Here is a 14,587-nt window from a genome sequence, read left to right as displayed (position 1 = left end):
TGTCAGATGCGTCACTTTTCTCGTCTTACCACATTATTTAAAATTACAGAGTTTGACTACCCACAAGCAGCAGAGTAAACATTACTTAAGTGACACCTACACAGTAAAAGTCTTTATAAAAGTGGAAAACAAAGCCTGTAGTTGTAAAACAACAAAAAACATGAATATGAATACAAATAAACTTTTAAATACTGTTGGTGTCACAATAAGATCATTAATGTGAATCATACATATAATCATACTGCCTGCTGCTGGTGTGTGGGCGTGAGGGTGAGTGTGTTGTGCTTCAGATAAACACTGTGGCTAAGTGCATAATACACAAAACTACGCAGCATGCAAGACTTTATGCAGAAAGGAAACACTAATGACTAAGGGGGTGAACATAAAATATGATATTTCCATTTTTTTTTTTAAACATTCGATTACACATCTATAAGAGATGTGAAGAATACAGCTAAGACTTGTTCAAGAATCTCTTCTGGAAACAAAGACGAAGCACTGCATGTGTTGGTGTTTTGCAACTCACCCCAGGTGGACGGTGCGGATGTGTCGCTGGATCCCTGAGGAGGTGCTGAGGACCTTTTCACAGTTCTTCCACAAGCACTTGAACATCACCTTCATGGAGTTCTGAAAGAGACGTTCGCCACAAAAACCAGTCAGTTAAAACACAACATCGTCTGCTGTCATACATCTACCTCTGGTTCATTTATTTCATCATTTTATGCAAGTCTTTGGTTTGTGAATAATGGAAACATATCAGCCACGATAGAAACAGTGATGCAACTAAACATTATCTGCAGCACACTGATGAGTATTTCATGGGAAATGGAGGTTTATGCATCGTGTCGTGTATTATCACGTTCCTCTGTGGGGCTCTCATTGGCAGCCCTACAAAGGCCTTCGTGGGTGATCGAGTGCCACGCTACAAGGGGCCAAACACTACACCTCATCAGACAGCTATTACAACATCAAGTCTATAAAAATAGAAACCTGATATGTCATAAGTTCAGACTCATACAGGGGAAAAGAGGAAGAGAGAGAGAGAGAGAAAGAAAAAGGTAGGGACTGAGTCTATCTCACAGTACCTTCATGTCCGCTAACTGATCGATGAGCAGATGAAATGGTGGACGTCCATCTTATCAGAAATAGTTTGGTGTTAGGGTGCAGCCTAAGGGTGCCCCTAATGATAAAACAATATTCAAGGCCTCTCACAAAAGGTACAAGTACATATAAATGCATGTACACTGCCATCACCCTGTATACGGAGCCACCTGTGAGAACCACAAAGACCTCGTTCTAACCTCTGAACATCAAAAGTAGCATTTGTAAATGTTCATCACATCTGATCCTCAAATCAGAGACAGACAGACAGACAGACAGACAGACAGACAGACAGACAGACAGACAGACAGACAGACAGACAGACAGACAGACAGACAGACAGACAGACAGACAGACAGATAGACAGACAGATAGATGTGGGTGTTTTTTATTTCAATTCATTTTCTCTTTTGCCTATCAGGCGCTGGCAGCTGTATGATGAGCAAGCAGGGACCTGCATCACTGCTAATGAAAGACAGTGGGTGTGCATTCTCATTACCTTTTAACAGCCTCTGGTGAAAGAAGGGCAATAAAAGGGCAGTGAGGAAGCAGGAGACACAGAAAGAGGACAACTGAGCCACAGAAATAAGAGTAGAACAGGTTCTTTTTGTATCAATGATTATGTTAACACTCTCCGACACTACTTTTCCTCAGAACTGTTTGTGTGTCGCTCCCTTTCTATTTAACAGCAACATGGCATTAAACTACTCGAGGGGAGCTGGCTATATGCATGTCCTCTGATGGTGTTTAAAACAACCCTCCTAATACAAAATGACACAGCAAAGCTAGTCTTTAATCCCACAAACAATCACAAATCACTTAATTCCCTAAGTGTTTTTCTTGCATCTTAACACTGTTACAGTAAGACTGGCGATTGCCATGTTTAATAATCCTCTTAACCCACTGCCTGCACAAAATCAAATGGCCTACAATCCGAGGGGCAGCTGCTCACAGAAGTTTTATTCCTGCGGGGTTAGCGCTGTCAGCTATATTGCAACACAAAGCTAGCCAGCCGATGAGCTCACGTTTTAGTCCTCTTCCACAACACTTGTGTGTCTATATTCCTCCCAGGGTCACCCTACTTCATTTCCTGTCTGCTTATCTATGGTATGGCATAGGTCTCTGGCAGCATCGTCCTTGGAGTCTTTATGGTTTTGTGTGTGTGTGTGTGTGTGTGTGTGTGTCTCCCACATATTGTACGGTATATTGTACGGTATATGAGCTCTTCTCCGTATCTGTATGGCTAGATTCATTTGTCCTCTTGCTGCCAACGTGACTACTACTGTAAACCCAGACGGTCGTCATTTTTATGCACCCGTTGAACCTTTTGTTACTTCCTGGTGTTCATCCAACCCCTCTCCTTCATTCCTACTAACCTTCCCACCTCTCTCCCTGAAAAGACTAAAAAGGGGGAACGCTTACTTAAAAGAAAAATTAAATAAAATGAGAGGGAGAGAATTGAAAGGGATAATCAATCATCCACACAAGCAAAAGGCTTTGTTCATCAGTTGTTTCTCTACAACGGCCATGAAGTATTACTAAGCATGCACTAACGTTTTGGTTAAATGTCAACTTATTTTGTAGATTTTAATTTATCATCTTCATATATATTTAGTTCTATTAGATGTGGATATTATCCAAATATGCTCCTTTGCCGTGCTTTATCATCAAACCACACTTTCCACCAGCACTCCCCATTTATTTCACAATAAAAGTTTGGGAATAATAATTAAATATTTAGCCAAAACTACTTATTATTTGTATCAGTGCTGTATAAATTGTGTGCATAACATATTGATAAAAAAATATATATAAACTCAACATGAACATCCATCTTTACCTTTCGCTTCCGAGGTATGGGGTCCTCAAACATGAAGTGCGTGCTCTCTGGGACATCCTCGATGACATCATCCCCCTGGGTCAAGTGCAGGAAGGTCTTGTTGGTATCGTTGGAAAGAGGTGGGGACGGTGTGGAGGGCACTGATTGGTCGCTGGTGTCCCAGCTCCAGTTGCCACTGGTCGAACTGCTGTAGCTATTTGACAGCACATCTTTCCAAGCCCTGCTGGCTGGCTCTGGGACTGCAGTTCAAAGAACACACACAGTTAACTTCAGATTACTGGCAAGACTTGGCTTGAAAGAGGATGTTTCACATCTGAAGATAGGCAAATGTGAACATAAGTGTGAGTGCTCATTATGCAGAACAATCCTGACCCGAATCCTAACCTAACGAAATGAAAATGTAAAATCTCTAAAAAGCCATAAACCATGAAGGCCTGTTTGATGCATACATTTTAATATCTTTAATAGGATACTCTTTTGTCCTAACATTTTACACACTGATCTCTGTCCGTTAATCCAACACAGCTCTAAATTCCTGGACAAAGTTCGATATGATTTGGCCCACAAGCCCTTTCTATACCCTTTGACCTTTTGATTTGATAATCACGCCAGCTTGATTGGACTTTCACTGTTGCAAAACATAGGAAAAAACTAAACCTAAACCCTAACATAGAGCAAATCTTAATAACATGTATGTTGGGGATTAACATATACCAACCAATATAGGAATGTAAGGAGCTGAATCCCTGTTCATATGTAGCATAGAACAATTTGTGTATGAGGATTAGTGTTGACAGAAATACTACAGCATGGTCAGTTCCATTTCACTCCACAAAGATACAGTATGGGGAAATTGTGAGCCATCACGGAAAACAACATTTTACATATTAGCTACATATTTGATAAATAAGCCTTTCTAAGAAGTGACGGGGATACTTAATGTAGCATTTATTCAAAATCCTAACTTGCATGCAAGCACCAACATTAGCATGAGGCTTGAACAAACTTTGATAAATCAAAAGATATCAACCAACCCTCTCCTCTCTGCAAAACTGCAAGTAAGCTTTTCAATGAGATTAGCTTCTCCCAGGCCCACAGCAGCCTTTTGACAAGATGTAATGACTGCTGCATTCTACCATGAAAACTCACATTGCTATAGATGTATTTTGCCAAATGGTACAGCAGTGTTAAATGGGGTTGATATGGCGTATGAACTGCTACATGTTGCCCTACTCAGAGCATAACCGTAGCCTTTGTTTAATGCTGGCTCACAAAAAGCAGATAAGACTTTGACCGTCTGCGGTGATAGGGTCATGGCTGAACAGTTGAATGGTGCTAATAATGCAGTAAGACTCCCTTCCATTAGATGAACAAAGATTAACACATAAACGACTCAGCAGATCAGTCTGTGCCGGCGTAAGCTAACATCGAGTAAATGATGTTGAGTTTGTATTCCCACTGTCCCCCCGCTACAGAGAGTGAGTAACCATTGGCATGATGTAAAGTGAATGACCTCAATTTGTTTAATACAGCGCATGAGTCAGTATTTAATGGAGTAGTTTTCACTGCAGGTATGTTGGAGGTAGAATGAGGCAGTGATGTTACCTGTGGGTGCAGAGGAAGGGTTGAGCACCAAAGGGGATGTGGACAGTGAGGTCAGGACGGTGGCAGCCATCACTTCCTTATCAGCATGACCTGAGGGCTTCCTGCAAAACACACAAATATAGATTGACCACACTTCACCTAGAACCCAGGGATGTGTTTGAACAAATCAAACTTCAGCCGTACTCAGTCAAAACAACAAACCGAGGTTTACAGAGTAATGGAAAATTATTTTAGAAGAGGAAGAAGGCTGGCCTTGTCCCCAGAGAAATCTATAAATCTCTGTAGCCCCCCCCCCCCCAAAATATCAGCAGTGATGCGAAGAAATGTGTTGATGCAGCGAACAAATCCAACAAAAGAAATAGCCAGAGCACAGAGAGATACATGATTATATGAAGAGAAAGTCTTAGGCAACTGTGTGTGTGTGTGTGTGTGTGTGTGTGTGTGTGTGTGTGTGTGTGTGTGTGTGTGTGTGTACACGAGGATGTAATGGAAAGCCTTGAGTGAAAGGGTTTTGTGGTGTGTTGTGCACAGCTTGTGCAACCTCGCTGAGAGGGAGAGAGATGCGTGTTCCTCCCTCGCTGCTCAGTACACCCCATGCTGAGCAGTCCACCCTCAGCTCAAACCTTATTTATATTACCCAATTGAACTAGCATCGTAAACACAGTACACATTTGAAAAGTAATACACATGCACAGTGAGCACAAAGACTGTGCTTTGGCATCCGGTATTCTAATAAAACCATGATCGAGCACAACAGTCATTTTTGTCATGCTGCAATGAAGCAGAACATTCTCCGCTGCACGCAGACTTATTCTCTTCTATTTTGCACTTTTCACCCCTGTTCTTGTTGTCCGAAAGCAAAATGCAGGGGAATTATGTCAGGCGGGGCCAATAACTCACCCACACACACACACACACGGATTAAAACTCTCATGTAAAATCCCCCAAATTACAAGCCATGAAAGCCGATACAGTCAGATGAATACATGTCCACGATGTACAGCTATGTAGGCAACATGCACATACAAATAATATAAAATGTTAACTTATGAACACATTAAACAGATGCAAGACAAACATACACAGCAGAGACAGAGGCAGAGACACACATGGTCTGCAGCTTTAAGAGGTCCCTGTCCCGCCCCCAGACTTCTCCACTACACAACCAGAGTAAACTGGTTTGAGGCGTTCTCTCAGCCAAGCCCTAAACCCTGGCTGCGATCCACTCGGAGTCTCAGTACACACACACACACACACACATACCGAGTGCAAAAACTTCAGTTTGGAGTCCAAAAACACAAACAAAAGTATGCCATAAACCAGCAAGCGTGAGTGTACCTGCTCACACACCCACTCTGAAAAGAGACGAGACTTTAAAACATTTATGGACAAAGAATAAGTTCAGAAATTGTTTCAGCTCCCACGCTGATGAGAATGTGTTGGATGGAAACCAATCTGATCGCAGAGGAATGTACCAGATATGAAGGAATCTCTGAACACTACGCAGCCATGTCCACACAAAAGATGCTGGTGTTTGACCACTCAAAACATGGGTTAAGTGTGTATCTGTGTGTGCGTGTGTTTGTGTGCTCTGAATACAATGCAGGCAGTTGGCAAAACTATAGAATTATAAAATACCAACAGGGAGAGAATCATAGTATGCAAAGAATAATGTCTAAAACACACACATGCACATTGATAAACACACACACACACACACACACACACACACACACACACACACACACACACACACACAGAGTCTCGATGAGAGATAAAGAGATAACAAGATTAGCCGTGTCCTGTTTCAGTCATTAGCCTTGTTTTCAGCACTAAACAGGGCCAACCAGGGACACACTGGATTCATGGGCCTCAATCTCTTCCTTAACAACAAGCGGTTTTTTTTTATTATTTTGTTGCAAACACGGAGAGCATGTTGTCAGCTTGACTTGAGTTAAATGTACTATTTGGACTGCCTATGTGGTGTTGAAAAGTATACTAAAAGCATACCACTGACAGTCATGCATGTCTGTGTGTGTGTGTGTGTGTGTGTGTGTGTGTGTGTGTGTGTGTGTGTGTGTGTGTGTGTGTTAGTGAAACAGAAAAAAAATAAACATACTGGAAAGTCACCTAGACTATTAGTTGATTCGAGAGAAGATTCAAACTTTGATATCCCTGTCCCGCACTCACACACCCACATAGAGGAATACCAACACACACCAGACCCCATTAATACCCCTCGCCCCACCCCCCCCCCAACCTACTCTGATTTCCTGACAATGAGTTTTTTCCTTCCTCTGATTCCCGGCAGAGGCCTCTGGTGCAAGTTTTTGTGTTTGTGTGTGTGCATGTGTTAAGCAATAAACAACACTAATGGCGTGTTTTAGACACCCGTTCTCAGGGGGCCAATTGCCGATTGACTCTTCCTCAAACTGCCGTTACTATCAGACGGACTTTGATATTAATGTTCACACCAAGTTAGAAGCAGATGGCTGCCACATTCTGCTACCATTGTAAAACCAGCTGCGTCATCCCTGTTCATCGTTTACTCCATGGATGTATAAAGAGAACTGGATAAAAAGTTGGAGGCGGGGCCCGTTCCTTCCTATGAAAGTTGCTCAGTGGCGCATGAAGCCAAAAGAAGTTTGACTTCCGAGTTTATAATTACTCGGATCTTCCACGTCGTCGGGCCCATAGAACAAATACATTAGCATTCCTAGACACTCAGTCTCAAGCTCATTCACATAAATGCAAGAAGGAAAATAACTCAGAATTCGACTATTGAGCTATTTAAGTGTTTAAACTAGGAAGTTGATTTACCTTTAAAAAAAAAAACACGCACACAAAAAAAAGGGAAAAAGTATTTTTCAAACCTAGGATTTGTAATTTCACGGTTTGGCCACTATGTCAAATTGTCTTTAAAGCCCAGCACTGTCCCTGGAGCCTTGTTTACTCTGATGATGACATCAGCGCCTGTAGATACTCTAAAATGACACAGTCTGCTGCTCTCTCTATGACTTGTAGTCTGTTGGTGAAAGAACTGTGAAGCCATTAAACTTGATAGGAGTACAGAGCTAAAGAGAGACTTCACTGACACAACAGTAAATCTGTCTGCATCTCCATCTCTTCATAGCAAGGGGATGCCTCAATTTAGTGCCCAGAAGAGGTGATTGGAGAGCAGAGATATCTGTCAAAGACGTTGGGCTATAAGTGTGTGTTTGGGCGGAAGGGTGTTTTGGTTTTTGATTTCCTAAATCTGGATGTTTATGAGAGCCTTTAAGCCCAACCATGGTACGTTTATAGCGTGCAGTAAATTTAAAGATGACATGATAAACATGTCTTTACCCACATATGCAGATGAACATGTGTAGGCACATACACACTGAGGTATTTAATCTAGTACTAGTTACACCATACATACTCTGAGCTGTGAAATTTACGAGCCCTGTCACTGATAAACATGCTTTATGTTTTAGGTGCTATGACTCAATAGGGAAGTTTTGACCCCATTTACTGTGTGTGTGTGTGTGTGTGTGTGTGTGTGTGTGTGTGTGTGTGTGTGTGTGTGTGTGTGTGTGTGTGTGTGTGTGTGTGTGTGTGTCTCTGACTGGACAGTTGGCCAACTTAAGTACATACACAAATAAAATCATACACTCACTCTCTCACACCCACACACACACACACACACACACACACAAACGCATACACAAAATACACACCCTCTTACCTTCCTTCCTCCTTCAACTTCTATTGGCCTTGGCTGAGCCAAGAACTATCCCCTTTGGCAGCAGCACAACTCATGGGCCAGCTAAAGTCAACAACCCAGGCCCAGGCACATACAGAGAAAGGGAGAGGGAGAGGGAGACTACAGCTTTGAGCCAAGACACAAGTAGCAACAACAAGCTCAGAGTGTAGAAAAGGGGGAGAGTAGTGTGTGCCCAAGCATGAGTGTGTGTATTGTGTGAAATGAACGGATAAGCTTTGTAGATGACAATATTTTATCCAAAGTGTAGTAAGTTACAGTGAGTCCAAGCTCAGACTATTTTTGTAAGATATTTTTAAAGGTTAAATCACTAATAAATTGGATACACTTGGAATACAACTTCCAAGTGTCCTAAGAGGACATTTGGATTTTGATACGGCAGATGGTGATATGATGCTGCCGTGTTGCCGTTTCTCAACCCTCAATCTCGTCCAGCACTATAGTAGGCTACCTGCTGTTGTTGGGGAGACGACTGGGCCTTCCCTCTATATTTAACACGGCACCTCTGCTCCAGTTACCAGCCCAGTTGAAATCTCAAGGATCACCATGGTTCATAGCACACATTGCACTCAGTATAAGCACACTTTAAGGACCCGTGTGTATGATTCAGGAGGATGGAATGGAATATAATATTCTTGACTATGTTTTCATGAGTGTATAATCATCTCAAAAAATAAAAATCTTTAGCTTAGTTACCGTAAACTTAAGAGAATGATCCCTTTATATCCAGCCTACATAGGGAGCGAGTCCTCTTCTACGGGGTCTGCCATGTTGCACCGCCATGTTTCTATAACCCACAACAGACAAACCAAACATGGGCTCTAAAGGGGGCCTTTCGTACAAAGGCCACCATAGGCTCTCTGAGACGCTTGGAAAGGGGTTAACGGAGAGGTATTCTTTTGGTTTCAATGTGCAACCTCACCCCTAGATGCCACTAAATCCTAACCACTGGTCCTTTTAGGTCCAGGCCAACTGCCACAAAACACACAAGTTCACGTGTTTATTAGTGGTGTATTGAACTTCCTAGTGTATTTTTGAAACTTTTTTTTTTGCCTAACCTAATCTAATCTCTCTCCCTCCCCCCTGCATGTGTACCGCACCTGTTCGGCACAGCCAATACTCAGTTTACCAGAACACAACATCCAACAACACCCCCCTTTCACTGCCTGTGAAGGTGCAAACTGTGAACATTTTCCAGCAACCCTAAAAGTCTAAAGGTAACAGTGGGGGATTGTTCCATTCTCAAAAGACCAATATCATATTAAGTGCTGGACCACAAACCATGGAAGAAATACTGTGTGTCACGCAGACTGTTGGAAGAAATCTATTCATTTTCAGGATTATTCAAAGCAGTGCAGAGTACAATATGGAGGGTGTGTTTTCTCTGGGGTCTTACATTGTCAACAAAAATCTCTGATCTCCCTCTCAGCATCCGTAGTGGTCACTTTAAATAGCACTTATCCATCTAATGTGATCATATGATCGACCTGAGCCCTAAAACAGGCATCAGGTTGTATTTCTGTGTCCATGTATGTATCTGTATGCATGTATGCCGGCTTCTTCATATCCAAAGCAGCTGCGCATGCCTCACATTGGCATGGATACGGGGAGCTGACCTTGGCAGGCAAAGAGTCGAAAAACACAGGTCACACAAACACACGTCAACAAAACTTTCAAACACCACTCTGAGTCGTGACACAATCGAACACAGAGAGTGGGTTTGTCTTTTGTCTCTGTCCGTTCCTCTCTTGAACACAAACAAATGCACACGGCGGTAGAGAATGTTTCCAGTCATGAGATAAACTTTTACTTAAGCAAACCTCTTACATTATTCATCACTCAAACATATGTTTGCAGTGCTCATCCTCACGCACACTCAGATGTGAGCAAGGCTGACAGAAAAGGTGATGGAAACCACAAAACCACAAGAGCATTGTTAACCATACATTACGTCCCCTGTTCTCATATGCATCGCTCTCTCCTCTTTCCTTTCAGCCCGTTTAATGCTCAAGGGCTCCTGCTTGACTGACTCTAAAGAGAATTTGGACTGCACGGTTTATGTAGAGGAGCCAGTGTGTTTTATCCTAAAGCAGAATAAATCATATATGTAGATGAAGGCTTTTGAACAAGAGATTCATCAGTGCACACGTTTGAAGTAAAATAAGCTGTGCAGGTAATGGCATGATGTAGTCGAACTGGTATATCCTGTATAATGATGTAATGTCGTGACGACTTGAGGCAATAAGAACTGACCAGGCTGGTGTTGATGATAGTCTCCTGGCTGAGCACCCCGACAGCTGCCCCATCGATGCTATTAATAGAACACCCACAGCTCTCTATCCCACAATCCCTCCGTCACCCATTGTCTTGCCTCGACTCCACTGTATTACGTATTGTCATCTGCCCCTCTATCTCTATTGCACTTCCTTGCTCACTTTGCTGGCAGATGGTTAATGATTGGCAGTTAACGGTCAGTCACCCCCAACCCCTGTTTTTCTATTTCTGTAAAGGTTTTTTTGCAATGTAGTATGTATTGTAAATATCCAATGAATACAAATATATTGACATAAAAATGTGGGTAAGCATGAGTATCTACGCAATTCACCCATTGTTGTGCAGTCTATAAACACGTTGCCTCTTTTGTAAGTATTCAGGCCAAACCCCCTGGAGAGGGAGAGGCTGTTAGGCAGGAGCCGTGTCACTTTAATGTGGGCTTGGAGCGTAATGGTTATTCAGATTCAGGACAAAAAGGCCTCTCTTTCTAACTCTTGATCCTCAAATGCAGTCTAGAGCCTTTGGGCCATGCACAAACAACAACAAGCTTTGTTCTGGCAAAATAATAGAGGATAGACACACACGGAAAAAGACGTGATTCCCTCTGTGGTGTGATGTCTCGCTCCCCACGTCTGCAGTATATATCTTAAACTACACAGACAGGAGGATCGTATACATATTCCATTGAAACAGTACACTGGCAGGTTAAACGGCAGAGAAAAGGGGTTGTTCTGTGTGCAGCGACCTGAATTTACAACAAGATCAGAGCCGTGCTAGTAGCGCTGGTTCCTCGGAGAGAAAATGTTGACACAGCTCAAGCAATTAGCTGGCTGACGACAGAGTAGATCATGACGTGCTACCTGACATTCATGCCATGCCCACATTGTGGAAACCGCTAGACATTGGGATATTGTAGGTCATGAGGCTTGCAGTGTGAGAGCCACACAGGCTTACAGGTACAGTTGGTGTTAATCGGATAACAGTGCACTCACACAGACAAGCCTTCTCATGGCTTTATACCATACAACGCTTAAACAAGCCAAGAGAAGTTTCATCTGTTACTTTAGGCCTGATTTCCCCCTTTCTAAACCTCTGCACCACTTTAAGATATTACATCCTCAAAATATTGGTTTCACACTTAATACAATCAAATCAGATGACCATATGTCACAGAAAAATATAATTAGTCATCCGTAGATGGAACAAACAATACACAACACCGCTAATGTTCATGTCTCTGGGCAAACTAGCGAACAACTAGCACTACTTTACTTTATCACCTCTCTGTCACTTCAGGCTACACAACAAGTTTAACTTGTTGCTATAGCAACTTCCCTCACAACTTCTGTCAGTTCGCTCCAATAACAATTATGTTGCTAGGGGAATGCAGGGCAGTTTCTCCTGAGTTGAGGCTTTTGTTCCCCCCCAGCAAACAGCAAACAAGATATGCCCTTCTGTCTGAAAACACTGCTTCCATATCAACAAGCCTGTCGTTTTTCATTTGAGTCATGAGTTGATGTAGTGAGCCAGAGATGTCAGCCGCGTAGTTGCGTTTCTTCCAAGTGAAAAAACCATTTTATTCCTGGCCGACATCCGTTCAAATCATATTTTCTTTTATCTAAATAATCCAAACCACTCTGGGCTAGACTGAGGTTTTTCATTCTCCAGAATCATAAAAACAAAAAGACATCTCATGGCTCAGTCTTAAAGATTACTGAGCTGCTGGTTTTCTCTGTGGATGTGAAGGGAAACCAGAGGGAATCAAGTAAGAAAAGTTCCTCCTGCATGTCATCAATTAGGTGTGTTTACCTCTGAATTAAACATGAAAAGGAAGACACAACATAGACTGATATACAATTCAAATGTTAAACCGATGGTTACCAAAATCGAACAGAAAGAAACATGTTAACTTGAAACATAGATTAAAATGTCAGAGAGTCCTTAACAGAGTGGTCAGTTCTCTTTCTGCAGCACTCATGCTCTTATTTTGTTCCTCATTCTTCACTTCCCACTCTCTCTCTCTCTCTCTCTCTCTCTCTCTCTCGCTCTTGAGATGTGCCCTTCTGCCATCACAAGCCAGAGCAGGCCTTTGCTCGGTTTCCTGTGTTTTGCAAAAGCAAATCAATGCTGTTCTAAAGCCACTCTTCTCTACTTACTCCCATGAAGCCAAATATCTGCGGGGCAGCGTCAGACAGACAAAGACTCCAGCCAGTAAAATAAACTGATCAGTATCTTTTAGGTTAGATTAGGTGATGGAGCTGGGGCTCAGAATAAGAAAGTGCAGTTAGTGGGAAAATGCCTGCAGACTTTGAGGGAGTGTAAATTGTGACTTTTTTTTGTAAACTAAATCCACAAACATGTTTTTCAATAAATAGCTGTTAAACCGAACAAATTAATATTACACTCTCTACGAATATCAAACTCGGAAATGTCAAGCACGATTTTGATCCTCTTCTTTTAACCTTACAAAGCCGGAGAAAATATACCACCAAAAGAAAGATAAACTATGGAAAGAGGCTGCATATTCTGAATTGAGAAACTGGAATTACATGACAAAAAAAAGAAAAGAAAAGAAAAGAAAAGAAAAAAGGCTTTTTTGAAACAAAGGCAGCTCCTCCGTCGGTGTGAGAGACACAGCTCTCAGGTCCTAACACATCCTCCACTGAGAGAAACTGAATCAGAGACAGCGAGAGAGACAGAAAGAGTTAATAGTGTAGGTCCTGGTGATGGAGCTCACAATAAGAAAGTGCAGTTAGTGGGAAAATGCCTGCAGACTTTGAGAGAGAGAGAGAGAGAGAGAGAGAGAGAGAGAGAGAGAGAGAGAGAGAGAGAGAGAGAGAGATGTTTTTTGTGCACAACATTGTTTAAACACTATTTCACAATCAAAGGCGTTTTAAGAGAGAGATTTCTATAGCTGTAGTGCATATGATCTGGCTGCTATAACCTATGAAGAAATAAATGAAAAAAAATAATAATAATAAGAGAAACAACTGAACACATCAAATAAATAGAAAGTGTCCACTATGTCGGTGCCTGTTTATTGTGCAGACAAATCTGTGTCGAGAGTCTAATTTCAAAAGAGCACACTCAAACTTTGACACAGCTTTTCCAGAGGACATTTAATCTGGGGTTTTTTCTGCATGATTGATGGCACAAATAAATAAAAAAGATCAGTCTATTTACAGGCCCAAATTGCAATTTTCAGGACTTTCCCCTACCATTGTCTTGGAGGGGCGCTGCGCCCCGCCAACGGAGCCCCGCGCCCTGCCTGATATTCAAGGTGTCTTTTGTTTTTTTCTCAAATTCTTTTTATTTTCTTTAATTCACAACTCACTTTTCACATTGACAGGTGCTCTTTTATTAAATAAACTAAACGATTATGCTATTGATCTCATTTATGTGCATGTTTCAGTGTGTACTGTCTACTCTGCGCATTCACATTCTCTCCTTTGCTCCACACACACACACACACACACACACACGAAGAAAGGAGAGGAGAGAACTAAATAGAAACCGCGCCACGCACGCATGTATTTTGTTTCACATACATAATGAAAAAGTGACAACAAAAGTGTGTTTCACTTGCTTAAAAAACATCACCACCATTTAAAGTTATTAGAAAATACTAATAACATACATGCTGTTGTGTAATAGGGGCATTTATTGTCAAGAACCTGGTGATACGATACGTATCATGAGGTTACTATTTTATTTGATATAATTTTAGTTCACTGAATAGCCCTAGTGCATCATCTCATTCAGACTGTACTAAATACTGAGTTATACAACAGAACATATTATAAAATGCAAGTCTCCCAGTGGATCTTCTGGCCCTGTTCCTGCAAAAGCCATTCACCTCTCTCCAAATGATCAGGGTTTTAACATCCTAGGGGGGGGTGGGAGTGGGGGATGTGACACTATTGGGAATAAGCAAAAGGAAAATGGCCCTTCTATCATCCTGCAATCTCAACAATGGGATAGTTAATAAGACGGATGGAGGCATT

The 14,587-nt window shown here is 41.9% G+C and overlaps 1 protein-coding gene across 1 annotated transcript in view; it reads right to left on the bottom strand.

Annotated features, from left to right (window-relative positions):
• slc2a4rg (SLC2A4 regulator) overlaps positions 1 to 14,587 on the bottom strand; it is a 35,481-nt gene that overhangs the window by 10,858 nt on the left and 10,036 nt on the right. The window contains exons 3-5 of the mRNA XM_029435501.1: positions 4,547 to 4,647; positions 2,942 to 3,180; positions 527 to 627 (exon numbers count right to left, since the gene is read on the bottom strand). Of these exons, the coding sequence (XP_029291361.1) occupies positions 527 to 627; positions 2,942 to 3,180; positions 4,547 to 4,647 (441 nt within the window). The remainder of the gene's footprint in view (positions 1 to 526; positions 628 to 2,941; positions 3,181 to 4,546; positions 4,648 to 14,587) is intronic.

This window comes from Cottoperca gobio, chromosome 7 (assembly GCF_900634415.1).
Source record: "Cottoperca gobio chromosome 7, fCotGob3.1, whole genome shotgun sequence".
Lineage (NCBI taxonomy): Eukaryota > Metazoa > Chordata > Actinopteri > Perciformes > Bovichtidae > Cottoperca > Cottoperca gobio.
The sequence above is the reverse complement of the archived record's forward strand: the minus strand, read 5'-3'. Positions and strand labels throughout refer to the sequence as shown.